At 39.5% G+C, this 24132-nt stretch overlaps 1 protein-coding gene across 1 annotated transcript in view; it reads right to left on the reverse strand.

Moving 5' to 3' along the window:
• Nucleotides 1-24132, reverse strand: part of CUBN (cubilin) — a 263943-nt gene that overhangs the window by 68130 nt on the left and 171681 nt on the right. The window contains exons 41-52 of the mRNA XM_061436135.1: nucleotides 19547-19693; nucleotides 17955-18145; nucleotides 17617-17800; nucleotides 15514-15688; nucleotides 13713-13891; nucleotides 12351-12560; nucleotides 11324-11464; nucleotides 10111-10292; nucleotides 3669-3840; nucleotides 2367-2573; nucleotides 1565-1714; nucleotides 363-484 (exon numbers count right to left, since the gene is read on the reverse strand). Of these exons, the coding sequence (XP_061292119.1) occupies nucleotides 363-484; nucleotides 1565-1714; nucleotides 2367-2573; nucleotides 3669-3840; nucleotides 10111-10292; nucleotides 11324-11464; nucleotides 12351-12560; nucleotides 13713-13891; nucleotides 15514-15688; nucleotides 17617-17800; nucleotides 17955-18145; nucleotides 19547-19693 (2060 nt within the window). The remainder of the gene's footprint in view (nucleotides 1-362; nucleotides 485-1564; nucleotides 1715-2366; nucleotides 2574-3668; nucleotides 3841-10110; nucleotides 10293-11323; nucleotides 11465-12350; nucleotides 12561-13712; nucleotides 13892-15513; nucleotides 15689-17616; nucleotides 17801-17954; nucleotides 18146-19546; nucleotides 19694-24132) is intronic.

A 24132-nucleotide genomic window follows, 5' to 3' on the forward strand; every position in this document is an offset into this window, starting at 1 on the left:
CTCCCAGAATGGGAGTCATTAGGATCATATTCAGTCCCCTGGGCTGGGATGGCAGCTTATATTAAGAACATGAAAGCATCTCTATTCCAGATGGAGAATGGTCTTCTACAGAAAGCTTCTCCTGTGCTTGAAAAAGAATGGAATATATTTCATCCTTCATTAATTGTAAATGTGTAGATGTCAATGAATGTACTCCAATCAGAGAATTTTAGGGAGAAAATTATTTGATGGCAGAATTAAAGCCTATTCTAATCACTTGCTTATTAAAAAAAAAAAAACAACAACTCTGTCTCCACCCAGGACACAGTACTTTTATTGTAGTTTCAGAAGTATTGATATCTCACCCACTCATTAGTACTCACATTGATGGTGTGGCCTTGTGGGGCTTCCAACAGCCAAGAACAGTGGGTCAAGCTGTCATATGCAGCTGGATAGTTGGGGCTTGAGATCACTCCACTGTCACCTATCTGTATTCCACCACAGTCTGAAATTAGATTTGTAAACTTCTCAATAAGATAGGAAAAAACCCACAAAATTCTGTAAAGCCAAAGTAAATACTGCTTATAGCCACTGTACTTTATGATTTTTAAAAAGGGGCAATAAATGGATAAATAGATGAAATTAGATGAAAGCAAAGTAAAACTGAAAGTAAAAACTAAAAAGATGGAAGATTAGAAACAAACAGAATCTTATATAGTGTTAATTAGATGGAATCACACAACGAAGGTGGGCTCAAGTTTGATACAAAGGAGAAGGAAGATGTATGAACCAAAAATGGTAAAAACTTGGATGAGCATAGAATAAATGCAATAAATGCGCCTGACAACAAATGCACTAGGGACAATGTAAAGAACACTGGCTTTCTCGAAAACACTCGGCCCATGAAAACACATGTAAGCTTGAAGAATATGACCAGTACCATAACTAAACATTTTGTCATTTGACAATAAACACACATACTGTAGTCAGCTATCAGAGTGTACATTAGCACAGAAAGTTGAAGAAGTTAGAAAAAATTTTCTAATTTACAAAAATACATTTTGAAAGCATAGTATGGTATGATGTTCCACAGAAATAGTAATGCTTCCAGATGTCTGATGCTTTTCTTTCAATCTGATGAAGAAGAACCAATTGGCAACCTGGTTGACTGAGTGGATAAGAAATCTCACTCCTTTCCCCAGTCAACTGTTTGCTTATAAGAACTGGCTATATTGTCTGCCCTGGAGAAAATTACACGTGCCCTTGAAAAGAGCATGTATTCCACTGTTGTTGCTGGAAGTGTTCTGTAGATGTCAGGTTAAGTCGGTTGTTCAGGCCTTATATATCCTTGCTAGTTTTCTGTTTAATTGTGATGCCAATTAAAACATTATTTTGAGTTGTCTGAAAAAAAAGAACTGGGTAGAAAGTATAAATAAAAATGTCTGATTGACATTACCAATAAAACCAACAAATAAACCTAGAAATAAATCTAACAAAATACATATAAGATCTTTCTGGAAAATATCATTTACAAATTTATGTATTGTTTTAGCACTAGAGTTGGAGAGCTTATCATCAGTCTTACCTGTAAAGGAATACTGTGCATGGAATCCAACATGTTCTACACGCTCATTGGTGACAAAGTGTATCCATACCTCTGGATAAGGGATAACCAATGGCATTCTAGGTTTTGAAGATCCACAAAGTCTCCATATCAGAAGCCCATAGGCATTATCTGAGCAGAACAACACACTGAGTGTCATTTATATAACTTAGGAAAAATAATTCAACAAATTCAATCAGAATAAGTAATAATAATAAAAAAACATTTCAAGCTATTCACTGATGCACATTTAAATTCTGGTTTAGTAGCAGACATTTCACAAATCCTCTTTCTTTCTTGACTACAAAGGAAAGAGTGCCTCAAACACAGTGAAAAAGAATGGTTTTTTCGGTATGGACCTCTTTATCCTAGGCACCATTTTGCTCCAATTCATGTCTTCATAATTATTTTTTAGCATATATTTAAACAGAGACACAATTGGTAAAAACCTTAAAAACCTAGGGTCTAGCTGTCAACACTGATCCATCTCATTCCGTTTATGGGCAATATTGTCCTCGGCTGGACACATGCAGAATGATGGTTTTGTCTGAACAGTGTTCTTCTGGACATTACATACATACATTACCAATGGCATGCTAGGTTTTGAAGATCCACAAAGTCTCCATATCAGAAGCCCATTGGCATTAGCTGAGCAGAACAATGCACCGAGTGTCATTTATGTAACTTTCTTTTTGACTCCCTTCATTGGGAGGTCACTGGACTCCAGGCAAAAGGAGAAAGTTGTAGATATGAATGGAAGAACGTGTTCCTTGACTGGACTCACCTACTCGGAACTCAAGGACATCTGATTGACAGTCTTGGTGAGTTTCTAGATAAAAATCCTCAAAATGAATGTAAATGGAGGAGTTGCCCTGATTGGGGTTGCTGAGCATCCACTCGCAGTTTAGGTTTCTTGAATAATTACTGACTCCGTCATAGCCAGGAGAAGTAAAGTTTCCTTTAGGGAAGCTTGTAAGGGAACCACCGCACACTGAGGAAACAGAAGTTGACAAAAAACTAGTTGTCAGACTCATGCCATAGGAGAAGATACACATGTGACAGGAAAAAATAACTATAATAACCACAGCAGTCTTTTTTTTTTTTTTTATTGCTTTGATTTGTTTTTCCAGATGAAGTCAGGGTTGTGGGCAAAGGGCTGGCTCATCACACCAACTACAGAAGTTGTTTCTGTGGGTTTAGAAAGATGCACAGAAATAAGCAATTCCTTTATTTCCCTAAAGGTGTAGATTAGGTGAGTGAGGTTTGGCTAAGTCAGTATCTTCTAATATGAGCCCACTGTTCACTAATATTTCATTTAAAGTAATATCCAAATATAATGGTGGCCCTGATGGCTTCTGATTAGGAATCCTCCACTTGACCTGAGAATTGAATTGAATAAAACAGATAATATTTAACACTGGCATTGTGATGAATTTGCTCTTTTTAAAAGGGAATGAATATTCTTTGTATCAATGAAATAAAGTTTTTTTTTTTTATTCAATTCCAGTCTTCCTAAAGTTTAAAGTTCCTAGATAATAACACCAATCCAGAAAGTAGGAGGATATTTACAGTAGAAAGGCCATTATCTTGCTTAATTTTAAATATCCCATATCATATGTGAACCCCATATTCACGTATGCTGGAAGTCTATATCTGGATAGATGGATGACTCAGAAGCAATACAATCTGTCTTCAGTTGCATTAGTTACCCTCTGGGAGTAAGCTACCTTCCAAGAGATCTCTGTCCTTTTCCAGAACAGAGAACTGACCAAGGGCTGTGGGCCTGGCAGTCATCTATAATGGTGACACTGCGTGGGACTCAGCTGGAAGCTCTCCTAACAGCACTTTTTTTAACTTTTCTAATTCTCAATAGCAGTTTTCTTTCCAAAACTAGAAGCTTTTGTCTTTTGTTTTTGGGCTTTTTGGTTGGATTTTCTATCTGGTTATGTTTGTCTTTCATGGAAGATTCTAGGTGTAACCCTGATCTCTGAGGGGAACACGGATGACTCCGCTGCTGTTGGCAGCAGCTACAGGGCACTTGCCATGTGGACTGTAACACAGGTGTATTCGTAGCAGCTGCTATTACCTGCATCTTCATTGGACGTGTAGGAGGCAATGAAGCCGCCGTATGGCCTGGACCCGTCCGTGAAATAAACGACCTTCATTGTATTTCCTGAAGATTCGATTTCATTGCTGCCATTCATGCTCCTGCACAGTTTCTCCAGCTGGGGTGAGTTACTTCTAATGCCATTAAATACCTGTTGAGAAAAACAGTTTAACCTTTAGACATAGCCCATCTTACTGAGTATTTCCTAGGAGTTTATGTTCCCAGCCTAGACATGCTTCTTTCTAAGGAAACTCTGAGCTAAAATGAATTATTTCACAATATGGGCACTTGACCCAGGGTCACAAGCCACCGCATCACCCGCAGCGCATTTTGTGCCCTCAGGGTCATTGCACGAAAATGGAAGCATTGCAGTCATGCCCTCCTGCCACATAGTGACAAACAAAAGACTGCTGTGCTCTTTGCAACTGGAATCTGTGCTCAAAATGTAAAGCAGCTATGCTAACATGCTCACGTCTTAGTTCACAGAGTTCACTGGGGAGCAGTTTTTCTTAGCAATGCATCAGGACCTTTGACATCGACAAAGAGGGTTTAAAGGTTAGCCTCTGATGAACTGAAGTAGAGAAGAACTCAAATATTTTTAAATGCCTTGAAAAGTGATTTTAAAAAATCAATCTCAATATAATAGTTCTTTCCTAATTACTTATGCATTCAAAGCGTCAACTTTCTTGCAAGTTTGAACTTTTAAAAATGGATTTGAATATTGTGAACTCCAAAAGATTAAACAACTCCAGTTATGCACATGGTTATGATAATTGGCAAAATATTCTTCCACTTCTGTCCAAAACCAAGTGGATATCTAGGATAGCTCAAGAAAGATCTAGAAGTAACTAAACAGTAAATGAAAGAGTGAGTGACAGTTCTGCTTTTAAAAAGGATTGGAGTGGCTTACAATTAGGAATAATGAGGCTGAATATGACATTAAGAGCTATGGAAGTGGATACTGTATTCCATACAAAAGCTGTATGCTTTTCTGTCTACTGTAACTGATCATCAAATGTAGCTCTTTGGGGGCTTCTGGTTTAAAGTGTCTTCCAGCTTGTAGGAATGGACCCAACATTTCTTATCATTTATTGAGCACAAACAGCATGCCAGACTCTACTAATAACCCCTTGGATTACCTTATCAAATTAGCAAACTAACCTCTCAGACACAATATATTACCCCTGTTTTCCAGGTTAAGACACCAGAATTCAGAAAGATAATGCCACCTGCCGCAGTATAAAGAGCCAGTAATAATAAAACTGGGATTCAAATTATGCCTCTGATTCCAAACCACCAAACAATGCATAGGAAACAGGAGAGAGGTATTTCAATAATTCTAAAAACAGGAATGGGCAACACATTGTCAGAATCAAAAGGTATTATTTGCAACTACAAGGATAATATGTGCAAAACTATGATCAATGGCCTTTGTCTCTTCCCCAGCATCTGCCCTGAGTGTAAAATCATAGTGACTAAGAATTGTGAGGCATCATTTATCATGCAAACCCCTGCTTTTAGGAGGAACAAGACGGCTGTTTCCACATTCCTCCTCTATTCCTCTTTGAGAAACTAAAACTCTTGGAAAACAGTGGGGTATGAAGTAAGTATGTGAAATTCAGGACATAAAATGCGCTAAAAACAGGAATTCAATGGGGTATTCGGCTCATTATTCTGCACACGGGATGGTGTGGCTTTCCCACTTCTCCATCTGGGCACAGCGTGAGACCCGCAGCTGGTCTGGAGGAATGGTATGCTTAGGTTACTGCATGAGGTATTGTTCTGGAAGTGGCTTGCTCAAAGCCACCCTTGAGCAACCTGTAGATCTCAGGAAGAGTCCCTACCTCCTTCCTTCCTTCCTTTCTTTCTTTCAGTCAAGTTCTCAAGCAAATAAAGGATAAATAGAAGACAAGCCACATCCTGTTGTTTGGAGCAGAATGAAGAGGAAACAACACAAGCATGCAACTCATAAAAAAATGTATTTCAAAGAAAGGAATGTGGACATTGTATTAAAGATTCAGAAATTTATTCTGAAAGTGATTCTTTGATGCTTAACCTCAGGGGTGAGGGGGTGGAGAAGACCTGTAATATGACATTTGTGGTTTCCCCTGATTTAACAATCAGAAACCCCCTTGGTCACCCCCTTCCCACCCCCCAGGACCCCCCCAGCCCCCCGGCCATGAAGCCCAGAAGTTGATGGCTCCAATCACACACAGAGAGCTTCCCATTGCCTTTTAGCACTTAATACTTAAATAGGAATGAAGAGTCAAGGGTCAGTAGACATTTAGGCAAACATCCAATGTAAAAGTCAGAGACCAATGTAATAGGAAAGAGGGACTTGAAGGAGACTGACTCCCAAAAGAGCAATAAAACGTTTCAAAATTATGATTAATATATTTGATATACATAATACAGTCAAAAGAACAAGGATAGAATATAAATAATTACAGATACACATGTACTCAAAAACTTTGTCACCCATGCCTATGTCCTTAGAGAGCCACAAGAGCATGAGCCTTACCTCAAAGAGGAAATTAACCAAGAATGGGAAACGCTCATTATCATAAAGCCAGGTATCCTGTCCAGGAGATGCATGAAGAAACTTGCAAATAAGAAGATGAAAGGTAATGTGGGCATGGCAGTAGGAATCAGACTTGCAGCTGATGGGCAAAGGCCCAAGGAAGATATTTCTAAGGAAAATGAATGGAGCCGATAGAAGTGTTTTATCATATAAGGTGGGGATATACACCTGGAGTGTGGAACGTGTGGAAGAATTAGTGACTAAAAAGCCTTTGACTCTGTGGATCACAACAAACTGTGGAAAATTCTTAAAGAGATGGGAATACCAGACCATGACCTGCCTCCTGACAAATCTGTATGCAGGTCCAAAGCAACAGTTAGAACTGGACATGGAACAACAGACTGGTTCCAAATCTGGAAAGGAGTATGTCAAGGCTGTATATTGCCACCCTGCTTATTTAACATATCCAGAGTATATCATGCGAAATGCCGGGCTGGATGAAGCACAAGCTGGAACCAAGACTGCCGGGAGAAATATCAATAACCTCAGATACGAAGATGACACCACCCTTATGGCAGAAAGTGAAAAACAACTAAAGAGCCTCTTGATGAAAGTGAAAGAGGAGAGTGAAAAAGTTGGCTTAAAGCTCAACATTCAGAAAATGAAGATCACGGCATCTGGGCCCATCACTTCATGGGAAATAGATGGGGAAACAGTGGAAACAGTGGCAGACTTTATTTTCTGCAGGCTCCAAAATCACTGCAGATGGTGACTGCAGCCATGAAATTAAAAGACACTTGCTCCCTGGAAGAAAAGCTATGACCAACCTAGACAGCATATTAAAAAGCAGAGACGTTACTTTGCCAACAAAGGTCTGTCTAGTCAAAGCTCTGTTTTTTCCAGTAGTCATGTATGCATGTGAGGGTTGGACTATAAATAAAGCTAAGCACCGAAGAACTGATGTTTTTGAACTGTGGTGTTGGAGAAGACTCTTGAGAGTCCATTGGACTGCAAGGATATCAAATCAGTCCATCCTAAAGGAAATGAGTCCTGAATATTCATTGGAAGGACTGATGCTGAAGTTGAAATTCCAATACTTTGGCCACTTGATGTGAAGAACCAACTCATTGGAAAAAACCCTAATGCTGGGAAAGATTGAAGGTGGGAGGAGAAGGGGACAACAGAGGATGAGGTGGTTGGATGGCATCACCGACTTGATGGACATGAGTTTGAGTAGGCTCCAGGAGTTGGTGATGGACAGGGAGGCCTGGCATGCTGCAGTCCATGGGGTCACAAAGAGTCGGACACAACTGAGCAACTGAACTGAACTGAACATAGAAAACAACACACACACAAAACTATGAAAGTGTAAAACAGGACACAATTATTACTTGGAAAATCAAAAGCAAATGCTACCAGAGCACAATACTTCATTTAAGTGGGACTGATGTTTTCATAGTCATATTAATGTAAACCCTGAGTAACAATTTAAACAAAATCGGTGACAGGAGTATTTGGGGAGGTAGTTGGGGCGGTAATTGAGTTGTGAGTACCCCCATGTACATTTGTGGTGATCCTGGGGTGGTTTTTGAAGACAGTTAAATCCTCATCTTCCACAGTTGGATGTGGATAATGTCTAAGACAAAAAAAAAAAAAAGAAGAAGAAGTAGGAGCATAGGAATATTATTTTGAAATAATGACATAAATATCAAAAGATGTAGCTGAAAGAGTAGAAAAGAGTGCCTTTGGCATTTATTATTCGGAGATGGGGAAATGACAAGCAGGACATGATTTAGAATTTGTGGTTGATGCTGTACATTTTCTTTTATTATTTGAGCTTTGAAACTATGACTCTTCTAATTATCTTTCCTGTAGGGCATGTGAATACTCTGCTGGTAAGATTTCTAATGATTATGTTTCAATATGATCTCAAAGGAAAAAAGACTTTTAGCATAAACCTCAAAATTTTAGTAATGGTTGTGTGGGATTCCAAGTATTTTTATGTTTTTTTATTTTCTCAGCTCTACAAAAATTATTCGATAGCATTCACTATTCACAGTATTTATATTGAGAAAAAATTGATGAAAATTAGTATAGAAATGAATTTCTGTCACCTAAGTACATAAGAAAATGCTTCAAAATATGGTATAGTGGGAGTGGTTAAATTTTTTTCTACTTCATTCTTGTTTCTGTATTATTCCTTCAACAAGAGGAAGAATGTTCCTTCAAAAATAAGCAAGCTTGGTCCAAAATTTCCTGGCTTTCAAATAAGAGAAAAGACGCTGGGCTCCATAATTCTCAATATTTGACAGAAGACAACATTTTGGTCCTTCAGATATTAGATCTAAGAAGCAAAATCCAAAGTTTGAATATGATTATTTTAGGGCAATACAAACAGAGTAACATACAGCAATGTTTCATATTTTTGAAATTCACTATCCAGCAGGAGACAATGAAATGAAAACAAAGGTGGCTCATTTTTAAAAAGGAACGTGACAGTCCTTTAACTATTGATTGATTCAGCAATTGCTGTGTTTGTTATGAGTGAGGCAGTGGGGATTCATCAGGGAACGAAGCTAAGTGCACGTCCCTGTGAGCTGCGCTTACATTCTAGTCTGGGCAGCAGACAATATACAAACAAATAAATACGTGGACTGTGAGCTGTTGTGAAGTGCTGTGAAACCAGTAATGCAAGAAAAGGACCAGGCCAGAGTGGGGTGGGGTCTATTTAGTGAAGGTACTTAGGGAAGGCTTCTCAGATCTAGTCATCTGAGCAGACCCCTGAATGGACCAAGGGCGTGAACGAGCGAGAAGGAGCATTCCAGGCAGAGGCAACAGTATATGGGAAGCGGTTACACGGACATGGTAGCCCAAATCAAGGAGCAGAAAGGAGGCCAGGGTGGCTGGAGAGGAGGGGAATTTGAAATAAGAACATGGATAAGAGAAGGAAGGGGCAGCAGATAACGTACAGCCAGTTGGGCCATCGTGAAGACTACGGATTTCCCTCCAAGTGAGATAAAAGGTCATTAGATGATTTTCAAGGAAAGCAACATGGCCTGATTTAGGTTTAAACTCATCACACGGGCTACTGTGTTGAGATGCAGAGAGACAAGGGTGAAAGTAGGGAGACCAAGTGGAAGTTATTGAAATAAATCTGAATGAGTAGTGACGGTGGTGGTTGTGGATGTAAGGAGAAGTAGTTAGTTTCTGGATTTCTTATAAAGATGCGGCGAACAAGACTTGCTTATGGATGCAGTATAAGGTGAGAGAGAAAGGACTTTAAAACAGACATCAAGGCTTTGGACCTGAGCAACCACAAGTCTAGAACAGTTATTTAGTGAGATAACAAAGAGTGGAGAAAGGGAAAGTTGGGTGGAGAAATATACTAATATTCATCTATAGTTAATATAGTATACATACATATATGTGTCATTTCACAGTTTACACTCAGGGACTTCATTTGCTTTCTTAATCTCAAAGCTGGGCTTGGCAACCTCAGGACATCTGCCAGCAAACAATAATTAGGCAGGACCACCCATCTGCTTAAAACTTTTGGTGGTGGCTTGTTCTGTCGCTCTAGTCCCAGTTAGTTATTTGCTACTCAAAGTCCTAACTTTTCTGTTTACGCAGGTTTTCCATATGTAATGATGATTTGCTTTAAAATTTATCCTGCCCATGACCCTGACATAGGCTGAGATAACTGTCTCCTAAAACAGCTTTTACAAATATTTTGGCCAACATTTATTGTGACTTTGTTTTATCTAAAACACTTAGAATTTGTGTGAGATACAGTTGCACTCAGGGGAATATTCCTGACCTAGTTTTCTGACTGTGATTTACGGGGTCAATAAGCTCCTTAAACAATGGACTATAACATCCCTGGCTGCAGGGGACACTTACTGTCACATGCTCACTGCTGCACAATGGATGGGCTTCCAGCCTCAGGCTGTCAAAGGTGAGGGTGACCCTCCTCCCTTCCTGCACGGTGATTCTCCACTCACACATCCAGCCATGAGGGTTAGGGCTCCGGTAGTTGGGAGAAGTGAATGTTCCAGAGGGGCCCTGGAGATCCCCACCACACGCTGAAGGGAAAACAAAACAAAAACAAGAGAACTTCCAATCTGATCCCATAAAGAATGTTCTCAAAAATAAAGCATTTTTTTAAATCGCCCCACTGGACAAAATTATTGCTCTTATTTATTACTGTAAGTATGCGAGGGCTGTTTCTGATATTTAATACTTAATCTCTGCTTCCATGGATCATAGGGCTTCCCTGGTGGCTCAGCTGGTAAAGAACCCGCCTGCAATGCGGGAGACCTGGGTTTGATCCCTGGGTCGGGAAGATCCCCTGGAGAAGGGAATGGCAACCTACTCCAGTATTCTTGCCTGGAGAATTCCATGGACAGAGGAGCCTGGTGGGCTACAGTCCATGGGGTCACAGAGAGTTGGACATGACTGAGCGACTAACACTTTCATTTTCTTTCATAGATTATATTGATAGTTCACTGGCAGCTGTTTGTCATCATGACTGAAGAACTATGAGAGACCAGTAAGCGTAGTAACCATCAGAGTCTGAAAGCAGAAGGCTAAATGATCATCCAGTTTTTTCATGACAAGGTTTTTATTTCACCTGAGCTTGTCAGGGAGTTTGGAACACAAATTCTAAATGACTGGAGCAATAAAGGACTGGCCTTCTTCAGATGAGATGTGGTAAAGGCCCTTGCCTCCTCACACCCTCTCAGCATTAGATCCTTTGTAGCACTGATTGCATTTGTGACTTTTCATTTATTGGTGTGACTATGTGATTACTGTCTACCTCCCGCTAGGCTACTGAGGTTCAAGGAGCCATGGGCCATGGTGTCTTGTCCAGCTTATTTAACACCAGTGCCTAAGTAGAGTGTTTATTCAGTATAGCAGCTCAGAAACATATTAATATGTATTATAGTAATACATATTATTGGATTGGCAAAAAAAAAAATTCATTCATTTTTTCCCATAATGGCTTACAGAAAAACACAAATGAACTTTTTGGCCAACCTATTATTTATATATATGTAACATGATATATGTGCATGTGTGTGTGTGTATTTTTTTAATGAATCAACAGACTTACCTTCCAAGCTGGAGTCAAACCGTAGTCTGAATCCTGAGGCAGAGACAGAGCCATCCGTGACAAACCTGACCAAAGCAACATTGCTGGAAGTGTCTATGCTGCTGGGAATGCTGCTTCCACAGTATCTGCCCAATAAGGTTCCTGTGAGAGTGAAATAAGTATGAAGCATGTATAAGTCCGGGCGTTGATTTCACTTAACCTCTACTTGAGATACTTGGCATTCCCAAAGAAAATAATAATAGATTAGACCCTGCCCAGGAAGAAATGGTGACCTCTGGCAAGAGAAGTAGGTCAAACAAGAATACAAATTGATACATTCAAATATATGAAGATGAGCGACAAAAACAGCAACCAGGTAGAACCAAGAGCATCAGCACAGCGAGGAAGGTTGGCTCAGTTGGTTGTGAAATGGTCCAAGGAGACAGAGTGGGAAGCATCCATCTCATATTATTTCCACGGTGTATCACCCTTTTTTAAAATTTAAAAAAAAAAATGTTTTTGGTTGTGCTGGGTCTTCATTATGGCACAGGCTCCTCTAGTTCCACTCCTAATGTGCGGGCTTAGTAGTTGTGCCATACAGGTTTAGTTGCTCCGTGGCATGTGGGATCTTAAATTCCTGACCAGGGATCAAACTCATGTCCTCTGCATTGCAAGGCAAATTCTTAAACACTGGACCGCCAGAGAAGTCCCAGTATATTCTCCTTTCCTCTCCTTCCCTTACAGGATGCCCCTCAAATATCTAGCTGTGGCCCCGGAAAGTCCCCTGGAAGAGGGTGCCTTCCCACACAGTGCTCTCTCAGTGTGGTCCCAGGATAAGTTCTACAATGACCCCTGGGCTTTGGACACCACTGTTTCTTGGGTAAGAAATAAGCAAGAGAAATGCTGAACAGTCCATAGCTAACTGATCTGCACTTCTTTGTAAGAAACAAACTCTTTCCTTTCTTGGAAATGAGGGTATTTCAGAGGCTGAATGAGTAACAGGTGAAAACAGACACCTCCCAAAAGACAGCAGACATATTTCACTGACCAGATGTATGGTTTTCCCAGATTTCCACAAAGTCTCGTTCACAGCCAGACGAATTCTGAAGGTTGAAGCCTTCAAAGTGGATGGTGAGATAGTGTCCCAAGGGTCCCCGGAGACGCCACTCACAGAATAAGTCGTCTGTGTATGGCTGTGTTGGGTATCCGTTGCTCTCGATGACACCGCTTTGCCCTGTCACTGCTCCCCCACACGGGGCTGTAGAAAAAGAGCAATATGCTCTTAACGGTTTCTTTGAAATTTAACCAGCACATTGAAAAGCTTTTCAGTGCCAAGTGAATATAAACTGAAGTTTTAAAAATGGTGGAAATGTTTAGTTTGTGCTTCCCTTATTATACGAAATCTGCTATCCATGTACAGAGAAATGACACCACAAGTCCAATCTAATAATGGGAAAGGGAAGATGGAAAGACTGCTGAACAGCATATCCTGTGATGTCTCATGAATTCTCTCAGGTCACTGTAAGAGCTACTAACTGCAAGCAGGTTTCTTTCCAGAACTAACTGATAGATTGATAAGAGCTGCCTAGCAGCCTGGGTTGTGATTCTGTAGACTGAGTTCAAGCTCAACTAGAAATGATGCTGTGGTTGATTAGTTATGCCTGTGATTTCTAGTTTATCAGATAAACGTGCTACTGCAGTGATGGGTACCTCGGGGCCTTGAAAATTACTATCCTATTATTTCTTATCAGCTGGATGTGACAGACTGAATTATATACCATTTTCCTCAGGCTATAAAAGACATATGGTATAGGCTAAATATTGTTACAACTAGGCTTTTCGAGTTTTGAGTGTATCTAATATGTTCGGTTTGTGTTCAGACCCATTAGATACTAAATTCTATGTAACTGTGACCATCTTGTAGTGAATCTTCAGGATGCATGTTTATTATTTATTTTTTAAAGGAAAGAAATCAAAACACCGAGTGAATGACTTGGTGCTAGAGATTTAGGGGAAAAACATCTCGGATTATCCATTAATGCTGAGGAGGTCAAAGTCATGGTTCTAAAAACTAGCCATCTGATTGCTAAACAGTTTTACTATCTAAAGTAACATTACATATATTTTATGACAAGAGGAAGAAACTAGAATTTAACTGAATATATAAAAATTAAGAGAAAAATAAAAATATTCAAGTATACAAAAAAGTGTTTTAAGATGGAAATTAAAGTAAAAATTTAAATTGATAAATGACTTTGTGGTTTTAAACATTCACATTCCTTACTTATATCATTAAAATAACTGTTAAAATTAGGCAGATAGACTTCTTTAAAAATGGCATGATTTTTAAAAAAGTTTTAATGCAATCATTCGGTCACTACTTTCTTATTGAATAGAAAAATGTCATTACCTATAGAATACTTGGCTTTGAATCCCACATGAGTGGGGCTGTTGTCAGACTGGAACCTCAAATACATCACCTCTCCTGAGGACAACTGACTGATGGGCAGAGATGTCCCACAAAACTTGGAAAGTATCGGTGCGTTTGAATCAGCTCCATCTCGCAACTCAAGGTAATTGGACGTACAGCTAAAGTGGAAAGAAGATTCTGTTTAATTTGTAAAGTCAATGGCTTTGACATATTTTGATAATAAAGACTTCACTTTCTCCAAGGGCATAATAAGATCATTATTTCTGTAGCACCAGATATATATCACAGCATAGACACTACAACAGAGTCTATATAAGTGGTCTGTCACTTCAGAACACTGTCTAATATTTTTCTGAGACATAACACACTCCAGTTTGGAGCTCAAAAAGACAGGTTTTATATTTACCACACTGAAGAATATTTACTCACCTTCCACTTTCTGTTAGCCTTAGAAATGTAAAAGTCATTCTCCAATCAACCCCTTGTTGTATATTTATTTGTTTAGTCACTCAGTCATGTTCAACTCTGCAACTCCATGGACGGTACCCTGCCAGGCTTCTCTGTCCACAGGGTTTCCCAGGCAAAAATACTAGAGTGGGTCTCCACTTCCTTCTCCAGGGGATCTTGCCAACCCAGGGATCGAACCTGCGTCTCCTGCATTGGCAGGCAGATTCTTTACCACTGAGACATCAGGGAAGCTCCAAAATCAACCCCAAGGCATTTCAGAACCCAGGTATTTTGTTTCACATGATGTTATGACACATTTCATGAGACAAAGATGAACTCTGTTGACAGCTCTGTAAACGGAGCTTATGGAGAATCTCAGCCAGAATTCTGTGTCCATAAAAGAGGACAGGTATTTAACCAATCTTTCTTGAGAAAGTCAACCAGCCAATTAATGCTCAGTGAGGGGACAGTGGCATTATATCAAGAGTCCAGAACTGGTAAACAAAAGCTCTCGTACCTAAGCTTTGCACCACACAATCATGCATACAAGTGTATACATGCTTTTGTTAAACTAAGAGAAAAATACAGATCTTTTTTCAATCTCTTTGTGCTTAACATAGTAAGACATAAACTCTTTGGTTTGTAATCTTTAATGATTCTTATTAAACAGAGATTGGGAAATTGGACTCTCCTTATTTCCAGTCCTGTTTCTAACCCTGGTGACCCCTGGTGTCACAAATTTCCATTTGGTAAAGAGGCATTTTATCATTTATGACACCGAGTGTCAGGCTGGGCAAATAAATACTTGTCTACCAGAGACACTCTATTTTTCCTGTGGGAGGAAGAAGAGATGACATAAATCTCAGACAGCCATCCTCCGAGTCTCATGGAGGATGTGCACAGGGTCAGGAGGAATGGTATCTGTTTACATCATCTGCTCAGCTGACGGGAGGGTGACTGGCAGGCAAGGTTTTCAGCTTGAGGTGTTAACATTTCCCTTCCCCACCCCTAGATTTCCTTAGCAGTAAATGCTGCTGAGAAAAGCAGGTGAACCAGAACCTACTGTATAGCACAGGGAACTATTTTCAATATCACGTAATAACCTATCATGAAAGAGAATGTAAAAAAAAAAATATATATATATATATATATAACTGAATCACTTTGCTATACATCTGAAACTAACACAATATTGTAAATGAACTACATTTCCTACATTTCCATAAAAACTTTTAGAAAAGACAAAAAAGCCGTAGGAAACTGTTCTCAAAGGTGACAGCTAAAAATAAATACCAACTCCAGATAGCAGGAAAGTTAAACAGAGGTGACCTACTTGGGTGTTACTTCGATACTGAACTGGCCTTCAAACTGCAGTCGTATAAGTTTCCCGGGAGGAGCAGCTATAAGCCAAATGCAGTCAGCGTGCTGGGGATAATGGTCAGGGTGGTTCGGGGAGGTTACGTATCCAGTAGAATCAGCATTATGGATGTAAATATTGCCCCCACAGGCTGTCAGGAAATACAGGAAAATCAGTCTACAGTCTGGAGAAAGAGGACGCAGGCAATGGCCACCTTCATTTAAAAAAGTCTCTATCTGTATTTCCGATCTCAATTTCCTTTCATCTGAAATAATCCTTTTCTTTTTAAGCAAATACATTTTGAATTTGCTATCAAGGGAGCTACCATGTGTGTTCTTTTTTAATTTGCTAAACCATATATTCTCAGCAGAAATTTCACTCCTTCTTAAAGCCAATAAATTATGCAGTGGTTTGGTGGTTTGGACAGTGTGAAACCCTTTGTAAATGTTCAGTTAATAAATTAAAATATCAATTAATCTAGTGACAAAGAAAGCATCAAGCACAGGGACACAGAAATCTCATCAACCATATAGAAGGATGTTCTTGGAGGCTGATGGTGTAGAATGAGGCTAATTTGACGCCAAAAGTTGTTCACTGAATAGCATGTGTTAAAAACTGAGAAACAAGAGTGGCAAAGAAGTAGGTGTGGTGGAAAGAAAGGGAAGTAGAGCTGACTATAGTTGGGGGAGATGCTTGAATCAGAAAGTTGAGATCAACAAGAGTGATCATATTGCAACCAGTTTTGAAATCTTAAAAGACTTTTAAGTCTAATATTAAGGCAGAAAGATGGGGAAGTGGTGATAACCAATGGTGATAACCATCTTTCGTGAATAGAGGACCCACAAAGCAATGATAGAATTATAGTGTTTGCAAATAGACCCTTAGTGTATATGAATTCCCACTAAATATTGACTTTGAAAATATAATTCAAGACTGAGTCTACCTGGGTAAAGATGGAAAAGCAGAGTTCTGGGTCTACTTACTAAACACAAGGCACTAGGACTCTGTAAAGTCTCAGGACCTTGTGAAATCCTGACCATTCATAACTCAGCAGCAAAGCTGAGCGTGGAGACAGCGAGGGACAAGAAACTCGCTGCCTGGAAGGTGGTGCTGCTGGTGTCACAAAGCTGTGCTGTTAAAAGCTCCCTCCAAGCACCAGCGTTATGTGTGCTGGGAAGAGAGGAAAGGATGTTCCTGGTGGTCATGGAACCTGCTGGAGGGATGAGATCATTTTCTATGTCAGCTGGTGGATATTTATTTCCTCTCCTCTCCCCATTTCCTTAGAGGAGGAAATTATGCTGATGTTTTAAATTCTCATACTTTCAAGAATGTGCCATAAAACATATGGCTTCATTTAGATGAATATATATTTTGAAATATATCCAGGAATATGAGACTGAGGTCATAGGATTAAACTGAAATTAGAATTATCTCATTTTAAGGGACCAAAGACTCACTCTCTACTGACACTGCTCCCTCTTTTTTTTGAAGCTTGTTTACTTATTTATTCAATTAAATGTTATCTAAAGTAAATGTCACAAAAATCAAATCATTACAGCAGAATTAAATACAATTACAATCAAGTGTAATTAAGTCAGACCATTACTGTACTATATAATTAGATGGGTAATAATAGAATCAAAGGACTATACATTCATCTAAAAAGAAGCATACAAATGATTATAAAACAATGTAATTATCATACTTACAAGGTTTCTGTAACCAAATATAACTTATGACCAGACATTTTATAATGGAAAAGTATAGGGAATTTCAGGGATCACTAAGATCAGCTCAATTTATACTCATGTAAAAGTTCATTCATTTTCTTGTACAATCTAAGCCTCACCTTACTTATCTAGAGAATGGAAACAATGAAAAGATGTAGTCATGATGAGGTAGCAATTGTATCCAGCACAAAGTAAGTGCCTGATAATAGGTAGCTATTCCTAATAACATCATTATTCTTAGTTCAGGGGAAAAAAAAAAAAAGCTAGATATTTTTTCCTGAAATCTAAACAAGGAAGACCAAGCAATTTCAGGAAAAGTACAGACAAAATTCTCAGTGAAAACACTTACCCAAACTCTTTGCCTCGTATGTGATCTTAAATCCTTGCCCTTCATTACTATTATCAGAAATAAATTGAACAAACATTTGATTATCCGAAGTGAACAGAGTGGATGAAGGGTGACTGCCACAAAAACGACCATTTCCTCCATGGGGACCCAAGGGTGGAGAAGAAAGATCAGGTCCATTTTTGAGCTGGAAAGACAAATCAAAATTGCACAATTACCTTCATACTGATGAAGACAAGGTATACAGGTTTTATCAACTTACAGCCCAAAAGGAAAAATATCATCATTTGTTATGAAGTGTATAGAAAAAGTAATTAGAAAAAGCAGCAAAAAAGACCTACCACCAAGTAATCCCCCTGGTTGCAAGAGGAGTCTCTGTTTAGAATCTGGAAGGGCTGTTCAAAGTGGACAGCAATGGTCAGGCCACTCTGGACCTGGACATGCCAAGAGCAGTTGAGATTTGGTGTGTAGGTCTCGGGGTACCTGGGTGATGTGATAATTCCCCGGTCTGCATGCAAGTATCCACCACAACCTTGCCAAGAAGAAACAAAGATTGCATTTAGATAACATTCGCAACTGGATTTTGATGCTTTTTCTGTTTGTCTTGAGAATTCTCAAAGTGTAGGCAATAGAAATGTGGTTTGAAACTCACTTGGGACCAAAATGTTGGAAACAATGAGCACAAGTATGGATGGAGCACATGCTCCTGGGTCCTCATTGTGCTTTTGTTAGTAAGATAGGGATGTAGAAGTCAGCAGTAGAGACAATTCCCTTAACTTTCATGAAGCCTCCTTTACAGACAAGTCAGACACACAGCAAACATAAATGTAATATGTGAGGTGGTGATAAGTTTACAAAGATGAATTGGGAGTGGGAAAATGGAATTTTATTGTCTGGAGTAGTTAGAGAAGGCCACGTAACTGTGGTTTTATCTGAGCAGAGATCTGACAGAAACGGGAGCTCAACATCCTAAGTGAAGTCAGGCATTTGCCAGCTATCAGGGACCGACTGGAACATCAGTGAGTGAGTGCAGAGGGCTCACACCACTAGCTAAAATGCAGCAGTGGAAATTTACCTTAGGTCCATCTAATTCCAAAGCCCATTGTCCTAAACCATTCCACAGCCAGCCCCCCTTGACTGTAAAGGTGATCATTTATTTTCAATTGCTCCCTACTCTCTAATAACCATACATAATAGTGGGGGAAATGTTCATGTTTAATGTCTAGATTGATAATCTACTTTAAAATTATGTTTTTCAGTTACAAATATGGGAATCTTCAGATCCTGCACATTCTGTAGGCTACTTCTTTAACTTTAATCCAGTTTGGGCTGAAAATGATGGCTGGACTTCACATTTTGTCAAGCATTCAAATTCTTGATCACACTCCACATGACAGCCTCCCATATCCTGTGCATCTTCTTGGACTCACCAAATTCATACTTCAAGAGCAGCAAACTCTTCCTGCCAACCTTTAAATGAATCATTTCAACCAAGGGATTTACAACGATTTCTCCTATATTACTTGACTGGTTATTTCTTAGACTGAGGATAGCTCTGACTTATTGCTCCTCTGCTGTGTTATGGATATGCACTGTCTTCTGGTTCCAGCCATCACCTGGGCTGAAATATTGCTTGAGACATCTTCCTCTTAGACTTACTATGGAGAGAAGTTGTCCCACCCAGAAAACTGAAGGCAGAGGATCCTTCTGTACAATGTGACCGGTTTTTTTTTTGTTGTTTGTTTTTTTGATCAGGACTTAGTACGTGACATCAGGATAACCCCTCCTCCCCAGAGGCTAGGCAGAGACTTGTGCACTCTGACTTACAATCTGTGTCTTGGCATTGAAAAACGAGCAGAGTATGTTAGAGAGACAGCAAGAGATAGGTGAGGTGAGATGAAATGAATTAGAACAAATTAAGAGAATATATTACTCTTGTGAAAGGACGCATTAAAGCCTGCCCCAGTTACACTGAAGTCCGAGGTGAAGTGGATCACCATGTACTCTCCAGTTGACCGGATGGGTCCGGGGACCTCCCTGCCGCAGAGAACGGCTAGCTCCTGGGCCATGCTGTTGTCTCCTATGACCAAGGAAAGGAAATGTCAGTGTGACAACATGCTGTCTTATGAGTCACCTCCACAACTTATTTACAAAACAGAAAGAGAGAAACAGATGTGGAAAACAAATCTGTGGTTACCATAGGGGAGTGGAGAGGAATAAGTTGGGAGATTGGGATTAACATATATACACTACTATATATAAAACAGATAATCGATAAATATCTACTATTAATACATAGCAAAGGGAATTCTACTCAATACTCTATAATTACCTATATGGGGAAAGAATCTTAAAAAGAGTGAATATACGTATATGGATAACTGATTCACTTTACTGTACACCTGAAACTAATACAACATTGAAAATCAACTGTACTCCAATGAAAAACATTTTTAAAGAATTGGCTCCACCACCAGTGCAACCCAGCAGAAGCACCTCGTACATTATTCTCAAAACACCCCCATTCCTAGGAGACAACGAGATTATCAGATACAGGTACACTCCAGGGGTTACATCATCGTGGTTTGCAGTGGGGCTGCCTGCCTTTTTCTTTACACTTTAATAATGACTTCTTTGCCAGTTCCACTGCCTTTCCAAACACTGGTTGACAGTTCTTCCTGGAACTAAAACTCAAAACAAGATGTGGGGTTGGGAAGTAATTGAGGACCAGTGCTGATGTGTGCATCAGACACTAAACTAAGCTATTCTGACTGCTGAAGGTCAAGTACCCAAAAAACAAAACATTTGATTCTTCATCTCCAGATCCAGTGCTAGTGTTATAAGGTCATTTGCCCAGAAGTGTGCCTTCACCTTCAGAGGGTTTCTCTTTTTCCTTTTCATTTCTTGGTTGCTCATTGTTTGTTCTGCCATTAAATGAACACACTTCTGTCCATGTGTAGAAGATGAAAAAAAGCTAGCATCAGCAAGTGTGCACTCCAGAAACACCACTGAGGACTGGGTCACCCCATGGCCCTTTTCCCTTTGGCTTCTCTCAATTTTAAATGTTGATCAAAACAGCTGTTTCAGTTAAAGCCTGAATGGAGCAAAGGGGATTATAACAGACTTGGATGCCTTGACTGGGAAAATACATTGCTTTTTCCCCCTAAGGCATAGAATTAATGATTTCAAACTTAAAAAATACATAAAAATAGAATGTAAGACACGAGCAAATCGACCCTTTCACTCAACTAGCAAAATGATTCTTTTTTGACATTGACTACAACCTAAAACTCACACATTACTAGCTAGTTTAGAAAACAAGTTCCCGAATGTAGTGGCACAGCTATAAATACGTGGCGTTCTTTAGAGGAGTTCTGACTTCTGGTAACTATGCGTTATTTTATCATTCAGAAGTTTATCTGTAATTCCTCTTGCATTTTTATCTTCATTATACTAGTTTGCTATATATTTCAGCCCAAATCTGTTGACTTAATTTCTGATTATCTGCATCAGAAAATTTTGAAGCTTTATTTCATAAGTGTATATTTTATCTTTCGGTGAGACTGAGCTGGGTCTATTGACTTTCATTTTTTTTCTAAGGAAAGAATTTAAAAAAAGAAGGAAAGATGATACTTCCTCTGGGCAATGTGCTTACAGGAGACTTTTGATAGGAAAAAGGTAGAAAGTTATGGCTTACCATCTAAACACGTTTATATGATTGACCTGAGTCTTCACCTTCTGCCCTACAGCGGGAAAGCAAAGACGCTCTGCCATTTGATTTTTCCTCACTATAAATAGCAGGGGGTGGTCTATGGTTGAGTAGATACAGGAGACACAAAAATGCACATTAGACACCTGTGGACCAACAGCAAATATACTTGTTTGGTCCAAAAAAAAGGCTATGAAGCATTTTTCATTAATTGCCAAAATTTAATAACTAGGAAATTCATATAAAACTCTATGCTTCTTGCATCTTTTCGGAAATAAAACCCATAATGCTGAGCCTGCACTATTAGTTCAGTTCAGTTCAGTCACTCAGTCATGTCCGACTCTTTGTGACCCCATGAACTGTAGCACATCAGGCCTCCCTGTCCATCACCAGCTGCCAGAGTCTACACAAACCCGTGTCCACTGAATTGGTGACGCCATCCAACCACCTCATCCTCTGTCGTCCCCTTCTCCTCCTGCCTTCAGTCTTTGCCGGCATCAAGGTCTTTTCAAAGAGTCTGTTCTTCGCATCAGGTGGCCAAAGTATTGGAGTTTCAGCTTCAGCATCAGTCCTTCCAATGAATATTCAGGACTCATTTCCTTTAGGATGGACTGATTTGATATCCTTTCAGTCCAATTGACTCTCAAGAGTCTTCTCCAACACCGCAATTCAAAAGCATCAATTCTTTGGCACTCAGCTTTCTTTATAGTCCAACTCTCACATCCATACATGATTACTGGAAAAACTATAGCTTTGATTAGATGGACATTTGGCAGCAAAGCAATGTCTCTGCTTTTTAATATGCTGTCTAGGTTGGTCATAACTTTTCTTCCAAGGAGTAATAGTCTTTTAATTTCATGGCTGCAGTCACCATCTGCAGTGATTTTGGAGCCACAAAAAATAAACTTTGTCACTGTTTCCACTGTTTCCCCATCTATTTGCCATGAAGTGATCGTACCAGATGCCATGATCTTAGTTATCTGAATGTTGAGTGTTAAGCCAACTTTTTCACTCTCCTCTTTCACTTTCATCAAGAGGCTCTTTAGTTCTTCTTCGCTTTCTGCCGTAAGTGTGGTGTCACCGCATACCTGAAGTTATTGATATTTCTCCCAGCAATCTTGATTCCAGCTTGTGCTTCATCCAGCCCAGCATTTCACATGATGTACTCTGCATACAAGTTAAATAAGCAGGGTGACAATATACAGTCTTGACATACTCCTTTCCAGATTTGGAACCAGTCTGTTGTTCCATGTCCGGTTCTAACTGTTGCTTCCTGACCTGCATACAGATTTCTCAGGAGGCAGGTCAGGTGGTCTGGTATTCCCATCTGTTTCAGAATTTTCCACAGTTTGTTGTGATCCACACAGTCAAAGGCTTTGGCATAGTCAATAAAGCAGAATTAGATGTTTTTCTGGAACTCTCTTGCTTTTTCGATGATCCAACGGATGTTGGCAATTTGATCTCTGGTTCCTCTGCCTTTTCTAAATCCAGCTTGAACTTCTGGAAGTTCACAGTTCATGTACTGTTGAAGCCTGGCTTGGAGAATTTTGAGCATTACTTTACTAGCATGTGAGATGAGTGCAATTGTGTGGTAGTTTGAACATTCTTTGGCATTGCCTTTCTTTGGGATTGGAATGAAAACTGACCTTTGCCAGTCCTGTGGCCACTGCTAAGTTTTCCAAATTTGCTGGTACATTGAGTGCAGCACTTTCACAGCATCAATTTTTAGGATTTGAAATAGCTCAACTAGAATTCCATCACCTCCCCTAGCTTTGTTTGTAGTGATGCTTCCTAAGGCCCACTTGACTTTGCATTCCAGGATGTCTGGCTCTAGGTTAGTGATCATAACATTGTGATTATCTGGGTCATGAAGATCTGTTTTTGTATAATTCCTCTGTGTATTCTTGCCACCTCTTCTTAATATCTTCAGCTCCTGTTAGGTCCATATCATTTCTGTCCTTTATTGTGCCCATCTTTGCATGAAATATTCCCTTGATATCTCTAATTTTCTTGAAGAGATCTCTAGTCTTTCCCATTCTATTGTTTTCCTCTATTTCTTTGCATTGATCACTGAGGAAGACTTTCTTATCTCTCCTTGCTATTCTTTGGAACTCTGAATTCAAATAGGTATACCTTTCTTTTTCTCCTGTGCCTTTTACTTCTCTTCTTTTCACAGCTATTTGTAAGGCCTCCCCAGACAGCCATTTTGCTTTTTTTCATTTCTTTTTCTTGGGGATGATCTTGATCCCTGTCTCCTGTACAATGTCATGAACCTCTATCCATAGTTGTTCAGGTACTCTGTCCATCAGATCTAATCCCTTGAACCTATTTCTCACTTCTATTGTATAATTGTAAGGGATTTGATTTAAGTCATACTTGAATGGTCTAGTGGTTTTCCCTACTTTCTTCAATTTCAGGCTGAATTTGGCAATAAGGAGTTCATGATCTGAGCCACAGTCAGCTCCTGGTCTTGTTTTTCCTGACTGTATAGAGCTTCTCCATCTTTGGCTGCAAAGAATATAATCAATCTGATTTTGGTGTTGACCATCTGGTGATGTCCATGTGTAGAGTCTTCTCTTGTGTTGTTGGAAGAGGGTGTTTGCTATGACCAGTGCATTTTCTTGGCAGAACTCTATTAGCCTTTGCCCTGCTTCATTCTGTACTCCAAGGCCAAATTTGCCTGTTATTCCAGGTGTTTCTTGACTTTCTACTTTTGCATTCCAGTCTCCTATCATGAAAAGGACATCTTTTTTGGGTGTTAGTTCTAGAAGGTCTTGTAGGTCTTCATAGAATTCTTCAACTTTAGCTTC

The sequence above is a fragment of the Bos javanicus genome, chromosome 13 (genome assembly GCF_032452875.1).
Source record: "Bos javanicus breed banteng chromosome 13, ARS-OSU_banteng_1.0, whole genome shotgun sequence".
Classification (NCBI taxonomy): Eukaryota; Metazoa; Chordata; class Mammalia; order Artiodactyla; family Bovidae; genus Bos; species Bos javanicus.